Source organism: Pelophylax lessonae (assembly GCF_965119305.1).
Source record: "Pelophylax lessonae genome assembly, chromosome: 3".
Classification (NCBI taxonomy): domain Eukaryota; kingdom Metazoa; phylum Chordata; class Amphibia; order Anura; family Ranidae; genus Pelophylax; species Pelophylax lessonae.
In genome coordinates, this window is record NC_138770.1 from 180,971,584 (window position 1) to 180,991,203 (window position 19,620).

General features: G+C 45.0%; 1 protein-coding gene across 1 annotated transcript in view; it reads left to right on the forward strand.

Moving 5' to 3' along the window:
- Positions 1 to 13,207, forward strand: part of AQP12B (aquaporin 12B) — a gene marked incomplete at its 5' end in the record, with an annotated part of 63,603 nt that extends 50,396 nt beyond the window's left edge. The window contains one exon of the mRNA XM_082249341.1: positions 12,898 to 13,207. Within this exon, the coding sequence (XP_082105467.1) occupies positions 12,898 to 13,121 (224 nt within the window). The 3' untranslated portion in view covers positions 13,122 to 13,207. The remainder of the gene's footprint in view (positions 1 to 12,897) is intronic.
- Positions 13,208 to 19,620: the final 6,413 nt, after the last annotated feature.

Consider the following 19,620-nt stretch of genomic DNA (forward strand, 5'->3'; position numbering starts at 1 on the left):
AAATATTGTTATTTTTTCAAAATTGTCGCTCTTTTTTGTTTATAGCGCAAAAAGTAAAAATCGCACAGGTGATCAAATACCACCAAAAGAAAGCTCTGTTTGTGGGGAAAAAAAGGTCGTCAATTTCATTTGGGTACAGCATCGCACGACCGCGCAATTGTATGTTAAATTCATGCAGCGCCGAATCGCAAAATAGGCCTTGGTCTTTGAGCAGCCAAATCCTCCGGGGCTTAAGTGGTTAAAAGAAGAGGGGCTGCTACACCATGGTAAACACCAACTTTTTTTGGAATTGGGGTTGCCCTTTGTCAGTTTTGTTGCCCTATCCCAACTTTTTTGAGACGTGTTGTTGCCATCAGTTTCAAAATTACCTTATTTTCTCAAAAACGTCTTCCAGGACAGCCCATGAGACCTTAGGGCTCCTCCCCCAGGGACAGGAAACACATTCCAAAATTTAAATAAAAGGCGGTCCCTTCAGTCCTCACCTTCAGTATTTAATGTTTCCTCCGGACAGGGGGTAACATGTTCCTGGAACTGAAGCTCCCGGTCTCCTGGACTGTCCACGGAAAGACTTGGAAAGAATGCATCTACTCTTGCCCATAGCGGAACCCCTTAAGTGCCGCAATAGGGGCTGACCGCTGTCTCCTGTTCTCTTGGCCACCCGGCAGGACCACGGATGTTGTCTGGTGGAACGCTGGGGAGTCCGCTCCGTTTTCGGCAGGGTCCTTGGAGCAGCAGTGCTGTGTACCCGTGACCCGCCGACTTCGAAGAAATTTGAAGTTGGCGCCAAAAACGGAGGGGGCGGAACTCAGGCGCGTCCACTCTGGCCTCACAGGAAGTGACAGTGTTACTTCCGGCGCAGTGACGACATCCGCGGGCGCCAGGAAACCCTCGTTCCAGTTTCCGGAGGTGCGAACAGAGAAGACAAATGGGCGACCGATGTTAGGTGAAACAGCAGTTGCTGGGACCACCATACAGAGCGATGAACCCCACGGCAGCAACCGCACAGGCGGCAGAAGTCGGCTCTGGCATCGGCACCTCTCAGGTAAGCAAGGGGGATATGTATACTCTATTTGCAGATTCCTGTTAGGAACTCCGTTTTTTTTCCTTCCCTTCCTCTAATGTCTGTAAGGGCCGGGTAAAAAGAGCACCATTTCCCTCTTTTCTGTCCACGAGGTGGAAGGGGAAAAGCGGGAGGAGGGGGGGGGGCACAAATCCCTAAATTAAAAAACTGTATTTTTGTTTCCTATCTTTTAGGCCAAGGCTCAGGACAAAATCCAACCTCAGCCCCCCAAAAAGAAATGTGCTGTATGCGGAGCTAAATTAAGTTCCTCTTGGAACAAAACAGTGTGCTGTGCATGCATAGAAAATCTGGTCAGAGATGACCCTACGGTCTCTACCCAGAGGATGCTGTCCTCAGTGAGAGATGAACTGACAAACACTTTCAGTTCATTTAGAACTCTCATGGAAAAAATGCAGGCACCAACCCAGATCCCCACCTCAGTTCAGATCCCCGCATCCCTGACCAAGCCATCACAAGGCTTTGAGGAGGAAGAAGCAGAGTCTTCCCACTCCTCTGTGGAGGGATCAGGGTCAGGGGAGGAACCTAAAGAAAGTAATTCTTATGGTAACTCCAATTTCAAACTGAGCTTGGAGGATGTGGATGACCTTCTCAAAGCAGTATATGTCACTTTAGAAATTGAGGAGGAGAAAGTGCAGCTCTCTAAGCATGACCTTATGTACGCCAGTCATAAGAAACAAGCTAGAGTGTTCCCTGTGCATAGCTCCCTGTTGGATACAATTAAACAGGAATGGAATTCACCTGATAAGAAACCTTTCTTTCCCAGAAACTTGAAAAGAAGGTATCCATTTGACGACAGTAAGGAGCAGCCCTGGAGCAAAATCCCCAAATTGGATGCTTCTCTTGCCAGAATATCCAAGGGAACTGACTTGGCATTTGAGGATTCAGGGTCACTAAAGGACCCTATGGATAAGAAAACTGACACCACATTACGTAGGGTTTGGGAAGCCTCCATTATGAGTTTAAAACCTGCCCTGGCATCCACCTGCATAGCCAGACACCTAGAGTTATGGCTATCTCAGATCCAAATGCACTTATCTGCCGGAACATCAAGAGAACAGATTATAAAGTCATTTCCACTCTTGTTTCAGGCAGTAGGATTCTTAGCGGATTCTTCAGCTGAGGCTGAATAAATGGCAGCAAGAACCTCAGTATTGGCTAACACAGCCAGACGAAGCCTATGGCTCAAGACATGGTCAGGGGATCTCACTTCTAAGTCACGCCTCTGTGGTCTTCCCTTCACAGGCGACCACCTCTTTGGCCCAGGCCTAACAGAGGCTCTGGAGCGCACAGCAGATAAAAAGAAGGGATTTCCAGAAAAGAAAAAGTACCCCTATGCCCCAAAGAATTTTTGTGGCAGGGGCAAACAGCAGAGATCTAACGAAACTCAGCAAACTTTAAAGAAGCACTGGACTGAGCATAAAGGTAGGGGGAGGGGTAACATCTTGTTTTACCCTCCTCAATGCCCCAACAAGCCCCAATGACTCCCTTCTCAAAGTGGGAGGGAGATTAAGGGCCTTCCTCCCACAGTGGAGGGGAATTACTTCCAGCCCTTTTATTCTGGATCTGGTAGGCAGAGGGCACAAACTGGAGTTTTGTCTCCAACCTCCAGAAAGAACCCTGATTACAAGTCTACCCAGGGATCCAGCCAAGGCCACCGCCCTGAGTCTTCAATTACGGGACCTATTAGATCAAGAGGTGATAATCCCAGTCCCCAAGGAAGAACAGGGAACAGGGTTTTATTCTCACATCTTCGTGATACGAAAACCTTCAGGAAATCATCGGTTGATCCTGAACTTACGCAATCTGAACCTCTCAATAGCATACAAACACTTTCGCATGGAATCAATATACTCCATAGGGAACCTATTGTATCCAGGGTGTTACATGGCAACCCTGGATCTAAAAGATGCATATTTTCACATCCCGATACACAAATCCTACCAGAAGTTCCTGAGACTGGCAGTAAGGATAGGACTAGAAGTCAAACACTTCCAATTCCAGGCCCTACCCTTTGGGTTATCCTCAGCCCCCCGGATCTTTACCAAAGTCCTGGGGGAGGCACTAGCCCCACTAAGACTAAAGTCCATCATGATCACCCCCTACTTGGACGACATCCTGGTAGTGGCAGAATCATACCAGAAACTGAAGGCAGACCTCCTAATAGTTCAGGAATTTCTGACTTCCCTAGGCTGGATCATCAACAGGCAAAAATCCTGCCTAATACCCTCACAGAGAGTAACTTACTTCGGATACGAGATTTCCTCTCGGGATCAGATGATCTTTCTCCCTCAGTCCAAGATAGGGAAGATGGACCAGATGGTAGCCTCCTTACAGACCAATTTATGGGTCTCTTTGAGGGACATTACATAATAGGCTTGATGACCTCCTGTTTCCCAGCAGTCCCCTGGGCACAATTCCAGCAACGTCCACTCCAAAAATTCTTACTAAAGAGTTGGGACGGACGGCCAAGTTCATTGGAACAAAAAGTAAAGATTCCCACCAAAATAAAAAGAACTCTTTGGTGGTGGAGATCCTCTCTTCACCTATCAAAAGGGCTAGGCTGGACCATCCAGGTGTCACAGAGGATCACCACGGATGCAAGCGCTTCCGGATGGGGGGCATATCTGCAGAACAAATGGGCGCAGGGAACATGGTCCCCATCACAGATAAAAACTTCATCAAACCAAAAGGAACTTATGGCAGTCAAAAAGGCCTTAGAGTTTTTTCAGGTAGATGTAGAGGGAAGCCATCTACAAATTCGGTCAGACAATATAGCAACTGTGGCGTACCTGAACAAACAGGGAGGTACTCGAAGTCAGGGTCTACAATCCATAGCACAGAGTATCTTTGTCTGGGCCGAACGGAATCTAACATCCATCTCGGCTATCCACCTGAAGGGGACGCAGAACTGTCTAGCAGACCATCTCAGCCGCCACCAGGTGAATCAGGACAATTGGTCCCTCAGCCCAGAGGTATTTGCAAATATCACAACCTCATGGGGTCTTCCAGTAGTGGACCTATTTGCTGCCCAGGCAAACAGGAAAACAGAAAGGTTTTTCTCCATAACTCAGGGGGATCAGGCATTAGGCATCGACGCCTTTGCCTACCCCTGGAAAGTCAAGCTCTCTTACGCATTCCCTCCGGTCAGATTGATCCCACAGGTCCTTCAGAAATTCATCCAGGAAGACACAGAGATGATCCTGATAGCCCCGTACTGACCCAAAAGGCCATGGTTTGCACGCCTTCAGGCTCTAGCGGCAAAATCTCCAATGGTCTTACCCTGGAGACCGGACCTATTGACACAAGGTCCGGTGGTCCATCCATACCTCAGGACCCTAAATCTGACGGCCTGTTATCTGAGGAACAGATACTAGGCTCTCAGGGGTTCTCAGACAGAGTAATCCAAACATTAACCAGCTGTCGAAAGCCAGTCACAAGAAAGATGTATGCTAAAATTTGGAAGAAATTTCATTTTTGGATGATGGAGAATCAGAGACATTCTCCAGATATACCAACTATCTTAGAATTCTTTCAGGAGGGCATCGACAAAGGTCTCTCCCTGGGAACCTTAAAGGTACAGGCTGCCGCCCTTAGTGTCTTTCTTCAGTTTTCCCTTAGAGAAGACCCAAATGTAAATAATTTTTTCAGAGCAATTGCCCGGACAAAGCCGAACGTGATAAAAACGTGTCCAGCTTGGAATCTATCCTTGGTACTTCAGGTTTTGGTAACCAGTCCATTTGAACCCTTGGAAGATTTGTCAGAGAAATTGCTCACCCTAAAAACTTTATTTTTAGTAGCTATAACTTCAGCTAGAAGGGTAAGCGAACTACAGGCTCTCTCAATCAGAGAACCTTTTCTCATGATTTTTGATGACAGGATTGTGCTAAAAACAGATCCAGGGTTTTTGCCCAAAATAGTTTCTTCCTTTCATAGGACTCAGGACATAGTTCTTCCTACCTTTTGTAATTTCCCAAATAACGATAAGGAAAAAGAATTTAGTTATTTAGATGTCAGAAGAGCCCTTCTGAGATACCTGGAGGTAACTAAAACCTTCAGGAAAAGTGATACTTTATTTATACAGTTTTCCGGCTCCCATAAAGGGGAAAAAGCTTCTAAGGCCACTTTAGCAAGATGGATAAAACAGGCCATCGCAGAAGCCTATCTGGTGAAGAAGGTGACTCCACCTTTCATTAATGCACACTCTACTAGAGCTTTGTCCACGTCTTGGGCTGAAAGGGCCGGTGCCTCACCAGACCAGATCTGTAAGGCAGCTACCTGGTCTAACTTTTCGACCTTTGTTAGACATTATCGCCTGGACCTCCTCTCTTCTCAGGAACAGGCATTTGGTCGAAAGGTGCTCCAGGCAGTAGTCCCTCCCTAGACTGGAAAGTTTGTTGCTCATCGTCTCATGGGCTGTCCTGGAAGACGTTTTTGAGAAAAGCTGAGTTATACTTACTGGTAACTCCTTTTCTAGTAGTCTTCCAGGACAGCCGGATTCCCACCCGGTTTATCTGGTATTATGTATAATGTATGATATGTGTTTATGTATATCTATATATGTATGTTTTACAGAATGTCCTACGGTTCTCATGAAATACTGAAGGTGAGGACTGAAGGGACCGCCTTTTATTTAAATTTTGGAATGTGCTTACTGTCCCTGGGGGTAGAGCCCTAAGGTCTCATGGGCTGCCCTGGAAGACTACTAGAAAAGGAGTTACCAGTAAGTATAACTCAGCTTTTTTTCTTAAAAAGGTACATTTTCTCAGTTTAAACATTTTGATATGTTTCCAAATTTTTTTGGAATTGGAGTTGTACTTTTCCTGTCCCCTGGACTAAACAAGCACTTAACCTGTGAAGTGCAGCCACAGCTCCAATGCAAGGAAGAACTTTTTCGTTTTCTTGAGTTTGGCATTAAACTTTTGTCTGTCCTGGCTTCCAATTCAATGGTCACAATCACCTAAAGTAGAACTAAAGGCAAAATTTTTATTTTATTTTGGATAGAGTAAGGAAGGGTTAAAACCATTGTCAGGTTTTTTTTTTGTCATTTGTGTCCTATTGGGGAGATTTCCCTTCATTTCCTGTCCCAAAGCCACAACAGTAAGTAAGAGGTAATCCCTCCATAGTGAGGGAATCTTTTCAGAGTCAGCAGAACTAGTGTCCCAGATGGACATGCACAATTAGTTTCAGTCCTAATATATATTTATTATTGGTTACATATTGTTGGTTATTCTGAGATTCGGATGTATCTAAATCTCCAAAATAAATAGTAATGAATTTTGTTGAAATTCGTTTAGTTTCATTTCGCATATTCATTTACTAACGAAATTCTAAATTTTCAGAACAATTCGAATTGATTGAAAATTGATTGATGATCAGAATTCTATTTGAAGTATAGCATCCTCTAGTGTGTGCTACCTAGAGTAAGAGTAGGCAAAATATACTCTGGCTCATGCCTAGCCTGTGAGTCTGTAATTGGGTCAGGGTTGTTGGAGGTTAGGCAAGCATGACTCATGGTGTCTCCCCCAGGATCTAGAAAATTTAAGAACATTCTATACTATTTGGTGGAGGTAAGGAGGGGCTGCTCTGCATATTTGGGAGCTCTTAGCCAAACACCAGGAGTGGGCCTGACAGGGGACTAAGGAACAAGCTGGAAGGGGAGTCGGGTGGAAGATAGAAATGCAGTGCTTGGGGAGTCTGTAGGTGGGCCTTGGGGGACCCCTGCCGGGGAGAGGTTTTACCTCGGGCTGGAGCTCAAGAGGTTGGCCTGAAAGAAAGGCAGCAGGAGCAAAGATAGACAATGAGTTGATCACCACGGTGTAGGAACAGACAAGGGGAGAGACTGCCAGCTGTAGCAGGTTTTTATTGAAGACAGTGGTGTGCTAAGTCTTCATCAAACCTTGCCCTGAGAAATCTCCAGTGTATCAATCGGGCAGGACTGGTCGAGAGTGTCAATGCAGGAGGACTGGGAAGAAAAAGCACCTGGTGGCAGCCAGGTGGGCTAGCATTTCTGAAAGCAGTAGAACTCGGATTATTGTCTACAGGGAAGCAGAAGGTGTTGCAAAATGCAGTTCATTCCACGTGTTTCTTTTCAAGGGGCTGAGAGTTCCTGGCCTGGAAGGGGCTTTTACTAAACTAACATAGAGAATGTTAGTTCCCAAAAGGAGTTTACCCAGCAGAGCTGTACAAAGATCAAGTTTTGTGCAGGAGGAAGAAAAGGAGCTGTAAATAGGGAGGAGGTTTTCCCTGGATTTTCTGTTGCTGTCAAGTTAGGCACCTCATAAATCTTTTACCCCATCCAAGTTATCATCCCCTCAATAAAACACCAAAATAAAGCTCAAGAGCTGTTTTCCTATGTCTGGATGCATGTTGAAAATGTTGAATGACTGGCTGTGCAGCAGTGGGGAACCCTGACATTTGCAACTCCTACAGGGGTACTTCAACAGAAGAATAGCTGGTTGCTAAGAAGCAGGCTGGCAAGCCGACCGCCGCATCCTTAACAACCAATGACTTATCAGCTGTCAGTGGGGTTCCCAGCTGACAGCTGAATGTAAACAAATCAATTGCTGACAATTAAAAAATTAGGAAATAAAACAGCGTTAGGGCCCCGCTAATCCATACCAGGCCCATCCGGATGGTAGCAATTTTAATAGGGGAACCCCACAGCAAATTTTTTTTTTTTAAATGGCATGCCCCCCCCCCCCCCCCAAATCCATACCAGACCCTTATCTGAGCATACGGCCCAGGAAAGGGGGAAACAAGCAAGTGCCTCCCTCATGAACCATACCAAGCCACATGCCCTCAACATTAGGGGTGCTTTGAGTTAGGGGGGATCCTCCCAGAAACACCTTGTCCCCATGTTGATGAGGACAAGAGCATTTTCCTCACAACCCTGGCCCAGTGGTTGTGGGATTGCGGGGGGGTGAAAGTACCCCTACTTATTAACCAAAAATGTTTAAAAAGCGAGGAGAGTGCTTCCACTGTGGCCCCGCTGTCAGGTGGGAATGCCAGCAGCATCGCGTCTACCAGCGTGCGCTTGTACTCGCGCATCTTGCGATCGCGCTCCAGTGAGTGAATTAAGGACGGTACGTTGTCCTTGTAACGGGGATCCAGCAGCGTGGCCACCCAGTAATCAGCACAAGTTAGAATGTGGGCAACTCGGCGGTCGTTGTGGAGACACTGCAGCATGTAATCGCTCATGTGTGCCAGGCTGCCCAGAGGCAACGAAAGGCTGTCCTCTGTGGGAGGTGTATCGTCTGTGTCCTCTGTATCCCCCCAGCCACGCACCAGTGATGGCCATGAGCTGGCCTGGGTGCCACCCTGCTGTGAACATGGTTCCATCTCCTCCTCCATCTCCTCCTCCTCATCCTCCAGAACTGTGCCCCTGCTGGACAATTGTGTCCCTGGCGTTTGTGTGTGCAGGAACCCACCCTCGGAGCCCCTTGTGAATGACTGCCCTGAAAGCCTTGGAAATGTTACCTCTTCATCCTCCTCCTCCTCCTCCTCATCCTGTGCCACATCCTCTTCCATCATCGCCCGAATAGTTTTTTCAAGGAGGCATAGAAGTGGGATAGTTAAGCTGACAAGGGCGTCATCGGCACTGGCCATGTTGGTGGAGTACTCAAAACAGCGCAACAAGGCACACAGGTCTCGCATGGAGGCCCAGTTATTGGTGGTGAAGTGGTGCTGTTCCGCAGAGCGACTCACCCGTGCATGCTGCAGCTGAAACTCCACTATGGCCTGCTGCTGCTCGCACAGTCTTTCCAGCATGTGCAAGGTGGAGTTCCACCTTGTGGGCACGTCACATATGAGGCGGTGAGCTGGAAGGCCGAAGTTACGCTGCAGCGCTGACAGGCGAGCAGCAGCAGGGTGAGAACGCCGAAAGTGCGCACAGGCGGCACAGAAGGATAAAAAACAGTGTATCTCACACGTACAAACACAGACTAGGCCCCGATTAAAATTTTTTGTACCCTAAAGGGAGGATGAGGAAGAGGAGTAGGAGGAGTTGGGAACAGGAGGCAAACTGAAGCGCCCTGCAATCCTTGGCGGTGGAAGGAGATGCGCCAAACAAATTTAAAAGGTGTATCTCACACGTACCGATACAGACTATGCTGTAATTAAATTTTTTACACTCCAAAAGGGTGTATATTGAATAGCGGAATAGGAAAAATTTTATAATACGGTGTATCTCACACGTACAAACACAGACTAGGCCCCGATTACAATTTTTTGTACCCTAAAGGCAGGATGAGGAAGAGGAGTAGGAGGAGTTGGGAACAGGAGGCAAACTGAAGCGCCCTGCAATCCTCGGCGGTAGAAGGAGATGCGCCAAACAAATTTAAAAAGGTGTATCTCACATGTACCGATACAAACTATCCCGCAATTTAATTTTTTACACTCAAACAGGGTGTATATTGAATAGCGGAATAGGACAAATTTTACAAAACGGTGTATCTCACACGTACAAACACAAACTAGGCCCTAATTACAATTTTTTGTACCCTAAAGGCAGGATGAGGAAGAGGAGTAGGAGGAGTTGGGAACAGGAGGCAAACTGAAGCGCCCTGCAATCCTCGGCGGTAGAAGGAGATGCGCCAAACAAATTTAAAAAGGTGTATCTCACATGTACCGATACAGACTATCCCGCAATTTAATTTTTTACACTCAAACAGGGTGTATATTGAATAGCGGAATAGGACAAATTTTACAAAACGGTGTATCTCACACGTACAAACACAAACTAGGCCCCGATTACAATTTTTTGTACCCTAAAGGCAGGATGAGGAAGAGGAGTAGGAGGAGTTGGGAACAGGAGGCAAACTGAAGCGCCCTGCAATCCTCAGCGGTAGAAGGAGATGCGCCAAACAAATTTAAAAAGGTGTATCTCACATGTATCGATATAGACAATCCCGCAATTTAATTTTTTACACTCAAACAGGGTGTATATTGAATAGCGGAATAGGACAAATTTTACAAAATGGTGTATCTCACACGTACAAACACAAACTATGCCCCGATTACAATTTTTTGTACCCTAAAGGCAGGATGAGGAGTAGGAGGAGTTCGGAACAGGCAGGAGGCAGACTGAAGCACCCTCAAATCCTCGGCAGTATGAGATGCGCCCCAAAAATTGCAAAGGTGTATCTCACACGTACCAACACAGACTATCCTGCAATTTAATTGTTTATACCCAAAGGTTTTTATTGAATAGCGGAATAGAAAATATTATCAAAAAAAGTGTATGTATCTCACACGTACAGAACCAGACTAAGCCCCAATTACTATTTTTTGTACCCCCAAAGGCAGGATGAGGAGTAGGAGGAGTTCGGAACAGGCAGCACCCTCAAATCTTCAGAAGTATGAGATGCACCCCAAAAATTGGAAAGGTGTATCTCACACGTACCAACACAGACTATCCCGCAATTTAATTGTTTATACCCAAAGGTTTTTATTGAATAGCGGAATAGAAAATATTATCAAAAAAAGGTGTATGTATCTCACACGTACAGAATTAGACTAGGACCCAATTACTATTTTTTGTACCCCCAAAGGCAGGATGAGGAGTAGGAGGAGTTCGGAACAGGCAGCACCCTCAAATCTTCAGAAGTATGAGATGCACCCCAAAAATTGGAAAGGTGTATCTCACACGTACCAACACAGACTATCCCGCAATTTAATTGTTTATACCCAAAGGTTTTTATTGAATAGCGGAATAGAAAATATTATCAAAAAAAGGTGTATGTATCTCACACGTACAGAACCAGACTAGGCCCCAATTACTATTTTTTGTACTCCCAAAGGCAGGATGAGGAGTAGGAGGAGTTCGGAACAGGCAGCACCCTCAAATCTTCAGAAGTATGAGATGCACCCCAAAAATTGGAAAGGTGTATCTCACACGTACCAACACAGACTATCCCGCAATTTAATTGTTTATACCCAAAGGTTTTTATTGAATAGCGGAATAGAAAATATGATATAAAATTGGTGTGATTTATTAATAGCACATGTGAACAGCAGTGTCTTATATCATTCAGCTCTGCTGCAGGCTATGGAGGGGAAAAAAAAAAATTCCCCTTTTAAGTTTGTAATTTTTAACTAGATTAGTACAGACTATGCCACAATTAAATTTTTTTAACCCAAGGGTGTATATTGAATAGTGGAATAGAAAAAAGTGTATAACTTTTGAAATCTCTCAATAATAGCACATGTGAACACAGCAGTGTATTATCACAGTCAGCACAGCACAGCACTGAAGGAAAAACGCTGCACACAGTGACTGATAGAAAAAGACTTTTCTCCCTCCTCCTCAGTGGGCAAAAAAGATTGTGTTCACTGCACCCCACACACAGCAAAATCGATGTGGACCACTGACACCTGCCTATCTCCAGCCTCTCCCTAAAAGGATTGATAAGATCGGTCTATTACTTTAAATGTGCAAATATAAAGGTTCTCCCAACCCTACTGGACAGCCACTATCAGGCGGAACATCTAATGGTTGGATAAAATAATCTCGTTAGTCCACTACTAGCCCTCTTGTGCTAAAAAGAGCCATTTTCAGTCAGCACAATAAATCTCTTTCTCTCTTGTGGAACCTGCATCACTGTACAGCTGTCCATAAATCCCTCTATATAAAATAGGCATTATGTGGAAGTGCTGTCCTTCTTTTTCTACTCCTCAGTGATAGCGTGGAGAAAGTAAAACTGGGAGCTTTGCGATAACTGCAGGAACTGACTGCTGATTCTATACCGGGGACATATTTATTTAAGTATTTTAGGCTTTTCGCACACCATGGCAAGATCACCGCACTGTAGTATTCATGACTGATCTCATCAGTTCACAGAGTTCTTGGTTATCAGAGTGCCTGAATGATGAATCCAAATAATAAGAGTCTGGTACTGTAGTCTTCAACTTTTTTTTTTTTTAATAGACTAGTAAATAGCTGTCAAGCTTTAATTGCTGTCCAGGACCCTGCTTTTGAGATATCACTTCACTTTCCAGCTCTGTGAAAACAACATGGCAAAAAAAAAAAAAGTAGCAATTGTAACTGGGACAGGAAGACACCGAGGTTGATTTACTAAAGGCAAATAGACTGTGCACTTTGCATGTGCATTTGCACTCTGCAAGGGAATTTGCTTTCTCCAAAGCTTAGTAAATGAGGGGCTGCTCGTGGACTTCCATCAATCATGTGCAAGCAAAAATGCTATTTTGTTTTTTGCTAGTTTCCTTGCATGTGATTGGGTATTCTATGCAAAGCTTCACCTCATGTAATACGCTCTGGAACAAATTCCCTTACAAAGTGCACAGTCCACTTGCCTTTAGTTAATCAACCCCATGGATAATAATAATAGCCTGAGGAGTATTCTCTTTTCCATTATACTGAAAAGTGTTTTGGGTTTTATGCAGGCTTTGTTCTTCAGGAGAAATTCCCCATCACTTTCTGTCCCAACAAGTGAGGGGAATTGTCTCCAAATGGGATGCAGTGAAAACTTTCCAAGGCTACAATCCCTTCCTAATGGGCCATACACACTATAAGATTTTCTGAAGACTTTTTCCTTTAGACTTACCAAAACCATATAATATGAGGTCAGACCTAAACACTTTCAATTTGTATGCAATCTGGCAGGCCCTTGCACTTCATAGAAAAGGTAAATCTGAAGGAAATCTAACCACAAAAGTTGGATAGTGTGTATCCAGCTTAACTCTGTTCAAAGCTATAAAAAAAAAAAAAAGTTTTTGACTGAAGTGGAGCTTTACTAAATTGTGCCACGGTTTCTAATTCATACATTCTACTTATTAACTGTTTTTTTTTTTTTACCCAGGCATGATGATGGCCCTTTTCTTGTACAAGGGAAACATCCCTCGACTCTTCCAGAGGAATCTTCTCTACAGCCAGAAAAGCAAATTCAGAACCCCAAAAACAAAGAATGTTCAGCCTAAAACTTCAAGTAATAAATCATCGCCTTCAAAGAGTTCAAAGAAAAAATCCAGTGAGGCCAGGCAGCAGAAAGTGGAAAATGCGTCATTAAAAGACAAAAGCGGCTAAACCTGTTCTAGAAATATTGTCCTAGATTCTTTTACCTAAAGGCAGAAAAAAACACCCCAGCAGTCTCTGGAAATTACACCACAGATGTTTTTCATTCCACTGTATCTTGGGGTTCATCAAAAGTCTATCTACAGTGCCTTTTCATGTCAGGGACTGCGTGGTAAAGGAAATTTGTCATGAGAGAATTCTGGAGGCTGCCGTTGCTGACCTCTCCCGAAAATGCTAGTTCTTTGGGTGTGCTATGTTGATGCATTGGCTTCAACGCTTTCTGACCTAGATTGAGAATAAAATAAGGCATTTTGACAATTTTCTGACACTCATTTTCAGCATTTATGTTTAAAAAAATATTGAATTCAGAAATGGCCAAACAACTGGCATTTTAAAAAGGAGGTCAGCAAAGGCAGCCCCTAAAATCTGTCCATCACAGGGTCAATTTAAAGTAGTAAATGTGTCCTTCTCAATGATCCTCTTTAATTTAAAGTAGTAAATGTGTCCTTTTCAATGATTCTGTTCAATTTAAAGTAGTAAATGTGTCCTTCTCAATGATCCTCTTTAATTTAAAGTAGTAAATAGGTCCTTCTCAATGATCCTCTTCTAATAAACAAATATCTCTCTCAACAGCATATATATTTTATTTTAGAACAAGAAGCTTTAACAGACATTTTAAGAATAAAAAATGTAATACAAATATTTCTGGCTGTATTGGTGAGATTTATTTTAGATGTACAGTATATTGCATATGTTCCAAAACTACTGTAAAAGCCACATATTGAATTTTACAAAGAAAATGGGATAAAGCAAATTTACATACTTCAATGATTGCAATCTATTTGGAGTCATCAGCAGAGCAAAGTAGGAGAGGTGCAGTGTTAACATCAATGTAAATCCTAAATCAATTTTTTAGTATTATCGGCATCTTGTCGTGCTGCATACCGTTTTTTTAAGCAAATAATTTGTGAAATTGTTGTAAAGTTTCTTACCTGTTGATTCTGCAAGTAACAGCACTTCCTGTTGCAATGCTAAGCGGCTGCCCCTCGAATTTAGAAGCAGCGGTTTGACCCTGTGGATCCCAATTCTTCACTTGAACATTGGACTATGTACAAATAGGCAACCCAATGGCCACCTGAAGGTGCATACACTGCAAGCTGCACTGACAACACTGCTGCTAATTGAGAGACTTTGGCTTAGGGCTCATGCACACTGCTGTTCGGAAAAAGCTGCTTTTACAGGCATTTGAGCTTTTATTTCAGCTTGAAGGAACTTGTGATTTTGGGGCTCTTTTGCACTTTTTTTTATTTATTGAGCTTCTTTGAAGTTATTTTAGCTCCTTTGAGCTTCTTTGAGCATAAGCGTTTTTTTTTCGCAAACCCTTCCTTTATCCTATATATTTTTTTTGTGTGTGTTTTCGAGCTTCTTTGAGCTTTTCCATGCTTTTTCGTGCTTTTACGCGCGTTTTTGGGCATTTAGGCGCCTGTTCTGCTCGAAAGCTCAAAAAAGCTCAAAAGTCTGTAGGAGCAGCTTCTTTGAGCTGCAGTGTGCTTTAGCCCTTAGGCCCCTTTCACACAGGCAGACCGTTCAGATCCGCCTATCAGTTTTTCAAGCGGATCTGAACGGATGCCCCATGCATCTCTATGGGGCATCGGATGTCAGCGGAGACATGTCCCCTGACATCCGATCCGGTCCGTCAAATCTGGACAGATGGAAACCCTATTTTCCATCCATCCAATGGATTGGATTAGATGGGATTGGATGAGAACGGACAGGCGGTCCATTCTCATCCGATTCCCCCATAGAGAAGAACGGGGACCTGACAGCTCTGTCTCTACACACAGCGCGGAGACAGAGCTGCCTTCCGCCTGCTTAGCGGGGGAACGGCGGATCGATCCCCCGCTGAGATAATAGGAGTCCGCCGACAGACTCCCATGTGTGAAAGGGGCCTTAGAGTTGCAACCAGTGGCGGCCCGTGCATAGGGGGCGCCAGGGCGCCGCCCCCCTACCCCTAAAAAAAAGAAAACAAAAATTACAAAGCGAACAAATAAAGTTGTAAAAAAAAATAAATTGGGTTCGCCGGCCTCTGTGATGGCACTGGTGGCTGGGGGGGGGGGGGGTGGGGTTTACGTCCCAGAAGAGGCGCCGATTGACTGCCTTCTGGGGGCGTAACCTGGGTGCAAGTCTTTGCGATTGGACACCCCCACTTTCTGATATCCTGGCTGTGATTGGTCCAGTCTACAGCCTGGACCAATCATCATCCAGGACATCCCATGGCCCCATACTGACCCCGCTGACGTCACGTCGCGTGCGTCAGTCACGCTGCCGCACCGAGTCGGAGACTAGTGGACGGACGGTAACGGCGGGAGACGGGAGTGACAGCGGCACCGGCAGAGAGCGAAGAGGAGACCGGAGTCACCGGACCGGAATCGGATCCATCCGTCCAGACCACCACCGGTAAGTGGTGCAGTTTGCAACACTGCTTCCCATCTTCTGCAATAAGTAATTGTTTCTCCTTTAGCAGCCGAGGCGTGCAAGCTCCATACAATTCACTGAAATGTTCTGACAGAGCGCAGAGACGGTGCATTGTATGAATTGTCACAAGATGCTTCCGAGCAACATATGCAGAGGTTCAGCACTTTGTAACAAACAGCTTCCCGCTGTTGTCACCGATTTTTGATTAGCTGTTATTAAAAAATACAAAAAGCTGTACAAAGCCACATATGAATGTACAACGTGTCCTAAAAAATTCAAGCATGGCATTGTTTGCTGGTCTAAATGCATGCAAACAACTCTGGACATCCATTGTACCAATTACAATAGGTTTACACTTTTGGTTGAATTATGGGAACAACCTTGTGCCCTTCCTTAGCTACATGGGTCCCTCTCCTCTTCTATTGTCGGGGTGGGGTGCATCCAGAGCAGCATTGTCCTTGTGGACACTCTGCAATCATTGGGGTACAATGCTGTGGCACTCTGCAATCATTGGGGTACAATGCTGTGGCACTCTGCAATCATTGGGGTACAATGCTGTGGCATACTCTGCAATCATTGGGGTACAATGCTGTGGGCACTCTTTAATCATTGGGGTACAATGCTGTGGCACTCTGAAATCATTGGGGTACAATGCTGTGGCACTCTGCGATCATTGGGGTACAATGCTGATGGCACTCTGCAATCATTGGGGTACAATTCTGTGGCACTCTGCAATCATTGGGGTACAATTCTGTGGCACTCTGCAATCATTGGGGTACAATGCTGATGGCACTCTGCAATCATTGGGGTACAATGCTGTGGCACTCTGCAATCATTGGGGTACAATGCTGTGGGCACTCTGCAATCATTGGGGTACAATGCTGTGGCACTCTGCAATCATTGGGGACAATGCTGTGGCGCTCTGCAATCATTGGGGTACAATGCTGTGGCACTCTGCAATCATTGGGGTACAATGCTGTGGCACTCTGCAATCATTGGGGTACAATGCTGTGGCATACTCTGCAATCATTGGGGTACAATGCTGTGGGCACTCTGCAATCATTGGGGTACAATGCTGTGGCACTCTGAAATCATTGGGGTACAATGCTGTGGCACTCTGCGATCATTGGGGTACAATGCTGATGGCACTCTGCAATCATTGGGGTACAATTCTGTGGCACTCTGCAATCATTGGGGTACAATGCTGATGGCACTCTGCAATCATTGGGGTACAATGCTGTGGCACTCTGCAATCATTGGGGTACAATGCTGTGGGCACTCTGCAATCATTGGAGTACAATGCTGTGGCACTCTGCAATCATTGGGGACAATTCTGTGGCGCTCTGCAGTAATTGGGGACAATTCTGTGGCTCTCTGCAGTGATTGGGGACAATGCTGTGGCGCTCTGCATTGAAAGGGGCTCGCACGCTGAACTCTGCATTGATGGGGGCACGGAACAGTGTTCATTGCATTGAAGGGGGCACAGAACAGTGTTTATTGCATTGAAGGGGGCACAGCACAGTGTTCATTGCATTGAAGGGGGCACAGAACAGTGTTTATTGCATTGAAGGGGGCACAGCACAGTGTTTATTGCATTGAAGGGGGCACAGCACATTGGTCATTGCATTGAAGGGGGGACAGCACAGTTGCATTGAAGGGGGCATGCACGTTGAACTCTGCATTGGGGGGGCACAGCACAGTGTTCATTGCATTGAAGGGGGCACAGAAACAGTGTTCATTGCATTGAAGGGGGCACAGCACAGTGTTTATTGCATTGAAGGGGGCACAGCACAGTGTTTATTGCATTGAAGGGGGCATAGCACAGTGTTCATTGCATTGAAGGGGGCACAGCACAGTGTTTATTGCATTGAAGGGGGCACGCACGCTGATCTCTGCATTAAAGGGGGCACGCACGCTGGTCTCTGCATTGAAAGGGAGCATGTACGCTGGTCTCTGCATTGAAAGGGGGCATGTACGCTGGTCACTGCATTGAAAGGGGGCATATACCATCTCCTGTACCATGACCTGTGACATGCCTATACCATATCTGTGCCATGCCTATACCATCTCCTGTACCATCACCTTTGCCATGCCTTTACCATCACCTGTGCCATGCCTGTACCATGACTTCAAAGTCAACCAATTTTTTACTGCGTTTTTTGACGCGAAGCAATACCTATTATATTTTTCTTTTTGCGCTCCCCCAAAAATTTTGAGCACCAGCCGCCACTGGTTGCAACAGGATGTGCTGTGTTACTGGCAGGATCTCCAGATCAGATTTCAACTGATTGACAAAAAACGTGCTTAATAAAACTGTATACAGTGGGGCGTGATGCCAAACATACTGCAAAATAGATTTAGTGATCACATCCACTATATTGACAAAAGTATTGGGACACCTGCCTTTACATGCACATGAACTTTAATGGCATCCCAGTCTTAATCCGTAAGGTTCAATATTGAGTTGGCCCACCCTTTGCAGCTGTAACAGCTTCAACTTTTCTGGGAAGAATGTCCACAAGTTTTAGGGGTGTATCTATGGGAATGTTTGACCATTCTACTAGAAGCACATTTGTGGGGTCAGGCAAAGATGTTGGATGAGAAGGCCTGGCTCACAGTCTCAACACTAATTCATCCCAAAGGTGTTCTATTGGGTTGAGGTCAGGACTCTGTGCAGGCCAGTCAAGTTCCTTCACCCCAAACTCGCTCATCCATGTCTTTATGGACCTTGCTTTGTGCACTGGTGTGCAGTCTTGTTGGAACAGGAAAGGGCCATCCCCAAACTGTTCCCACAAAGTTGGGAGCATGAAATTGTACAAAATGTCTTGCTATGCTGACGTCTTAAGAGTTCCTCACTGGAACTAAAGGGCCAAGTCCGACCCCTGAAAAACAACCCCACTCCACCAAACAATTTGGACCAGTGCAAAAACCAAGATCCATAAAGACATGGATGAGCGAGTTTGGGGTGAAGGAACTTGACTGGCCTGCACAGAGTCCTGACCTCAACTCGATAGAACACCTTTGGGATAAATTAGTGTGAAGACTGCAAGCAAGGCCTTCTCGTCCACATCAGTACCTGACCTCACAAATACGCTTCTGGAAGAATGGTCAAACATTCCCATAGACACACTCCTAAACCTTGTGGACAGCCTTCCCAGAAGAGTTGAAGCTGTTATAGCTGCAAAGTGTGGGTCAACTCAAAATTTAACCCTACAGATTAAGACTGGGAGGCCATCAAAGTTCATGTGCATGTAAAGGCAGGTGTCCCAATACTTTCAGTAATTTAGTGTACATTTTAAAAGGTCACTGTGATATGACCATGAGGAGTAACAATCTATTTTTTAATTCACATGGTTTTTGGGCAAAATGGTAGACTACAAACATAGTGACATAACATGAATTAATAAATTACTAGATTAAAGCAATATTAAACCCAAGAACAAAAATGTAATAAACTACAGCTCACCAATACTTAGATTTGGTGGCTGCATTAGTTTTCATTTTTACCCTTTTTTCCCTTTCTTTTCACCTGGTGTTCCCACCAGTAAGTTTGTTATTTTTCAACTTACTTTAAAAAAAGAAGTATGAATTTTTTTTTTTTTTTTTTTTTTTTAGAATCAAACCTGCCTAGGTGGATGCAGCATTGGTTCAATGCTGCATCCACCTGCATCCTCCACCTGAGTGATTGAGTCGGGTGCCAGTCCAGGCATGTGGGTGGATCCCAACCATATGGTGGCATTTTTTCCTGAGCTTGGACTGGCTCTGTGATGTCAGCTGACAGTGGGTTACAGCCTGCTGTATGCTGAAAACGGGTCACAGGAGTGCAGAACTAACTGCACACCTGTGATCCATCAGAGAAGTACAGCCAAATGAACTTTGGCTGCATTTCTTCATTAGGAGACCGAGGTGTCTAGACGAAGTGGCAGTTAGAGGGATGAGACAAACAATTTACCACTGACAGGGGTGCTTACTCTAGACTTCTTTTATCCATTTTCATTAAAAAAAAATGTTATCCCAAAAGAAAAAGTAAACTGTT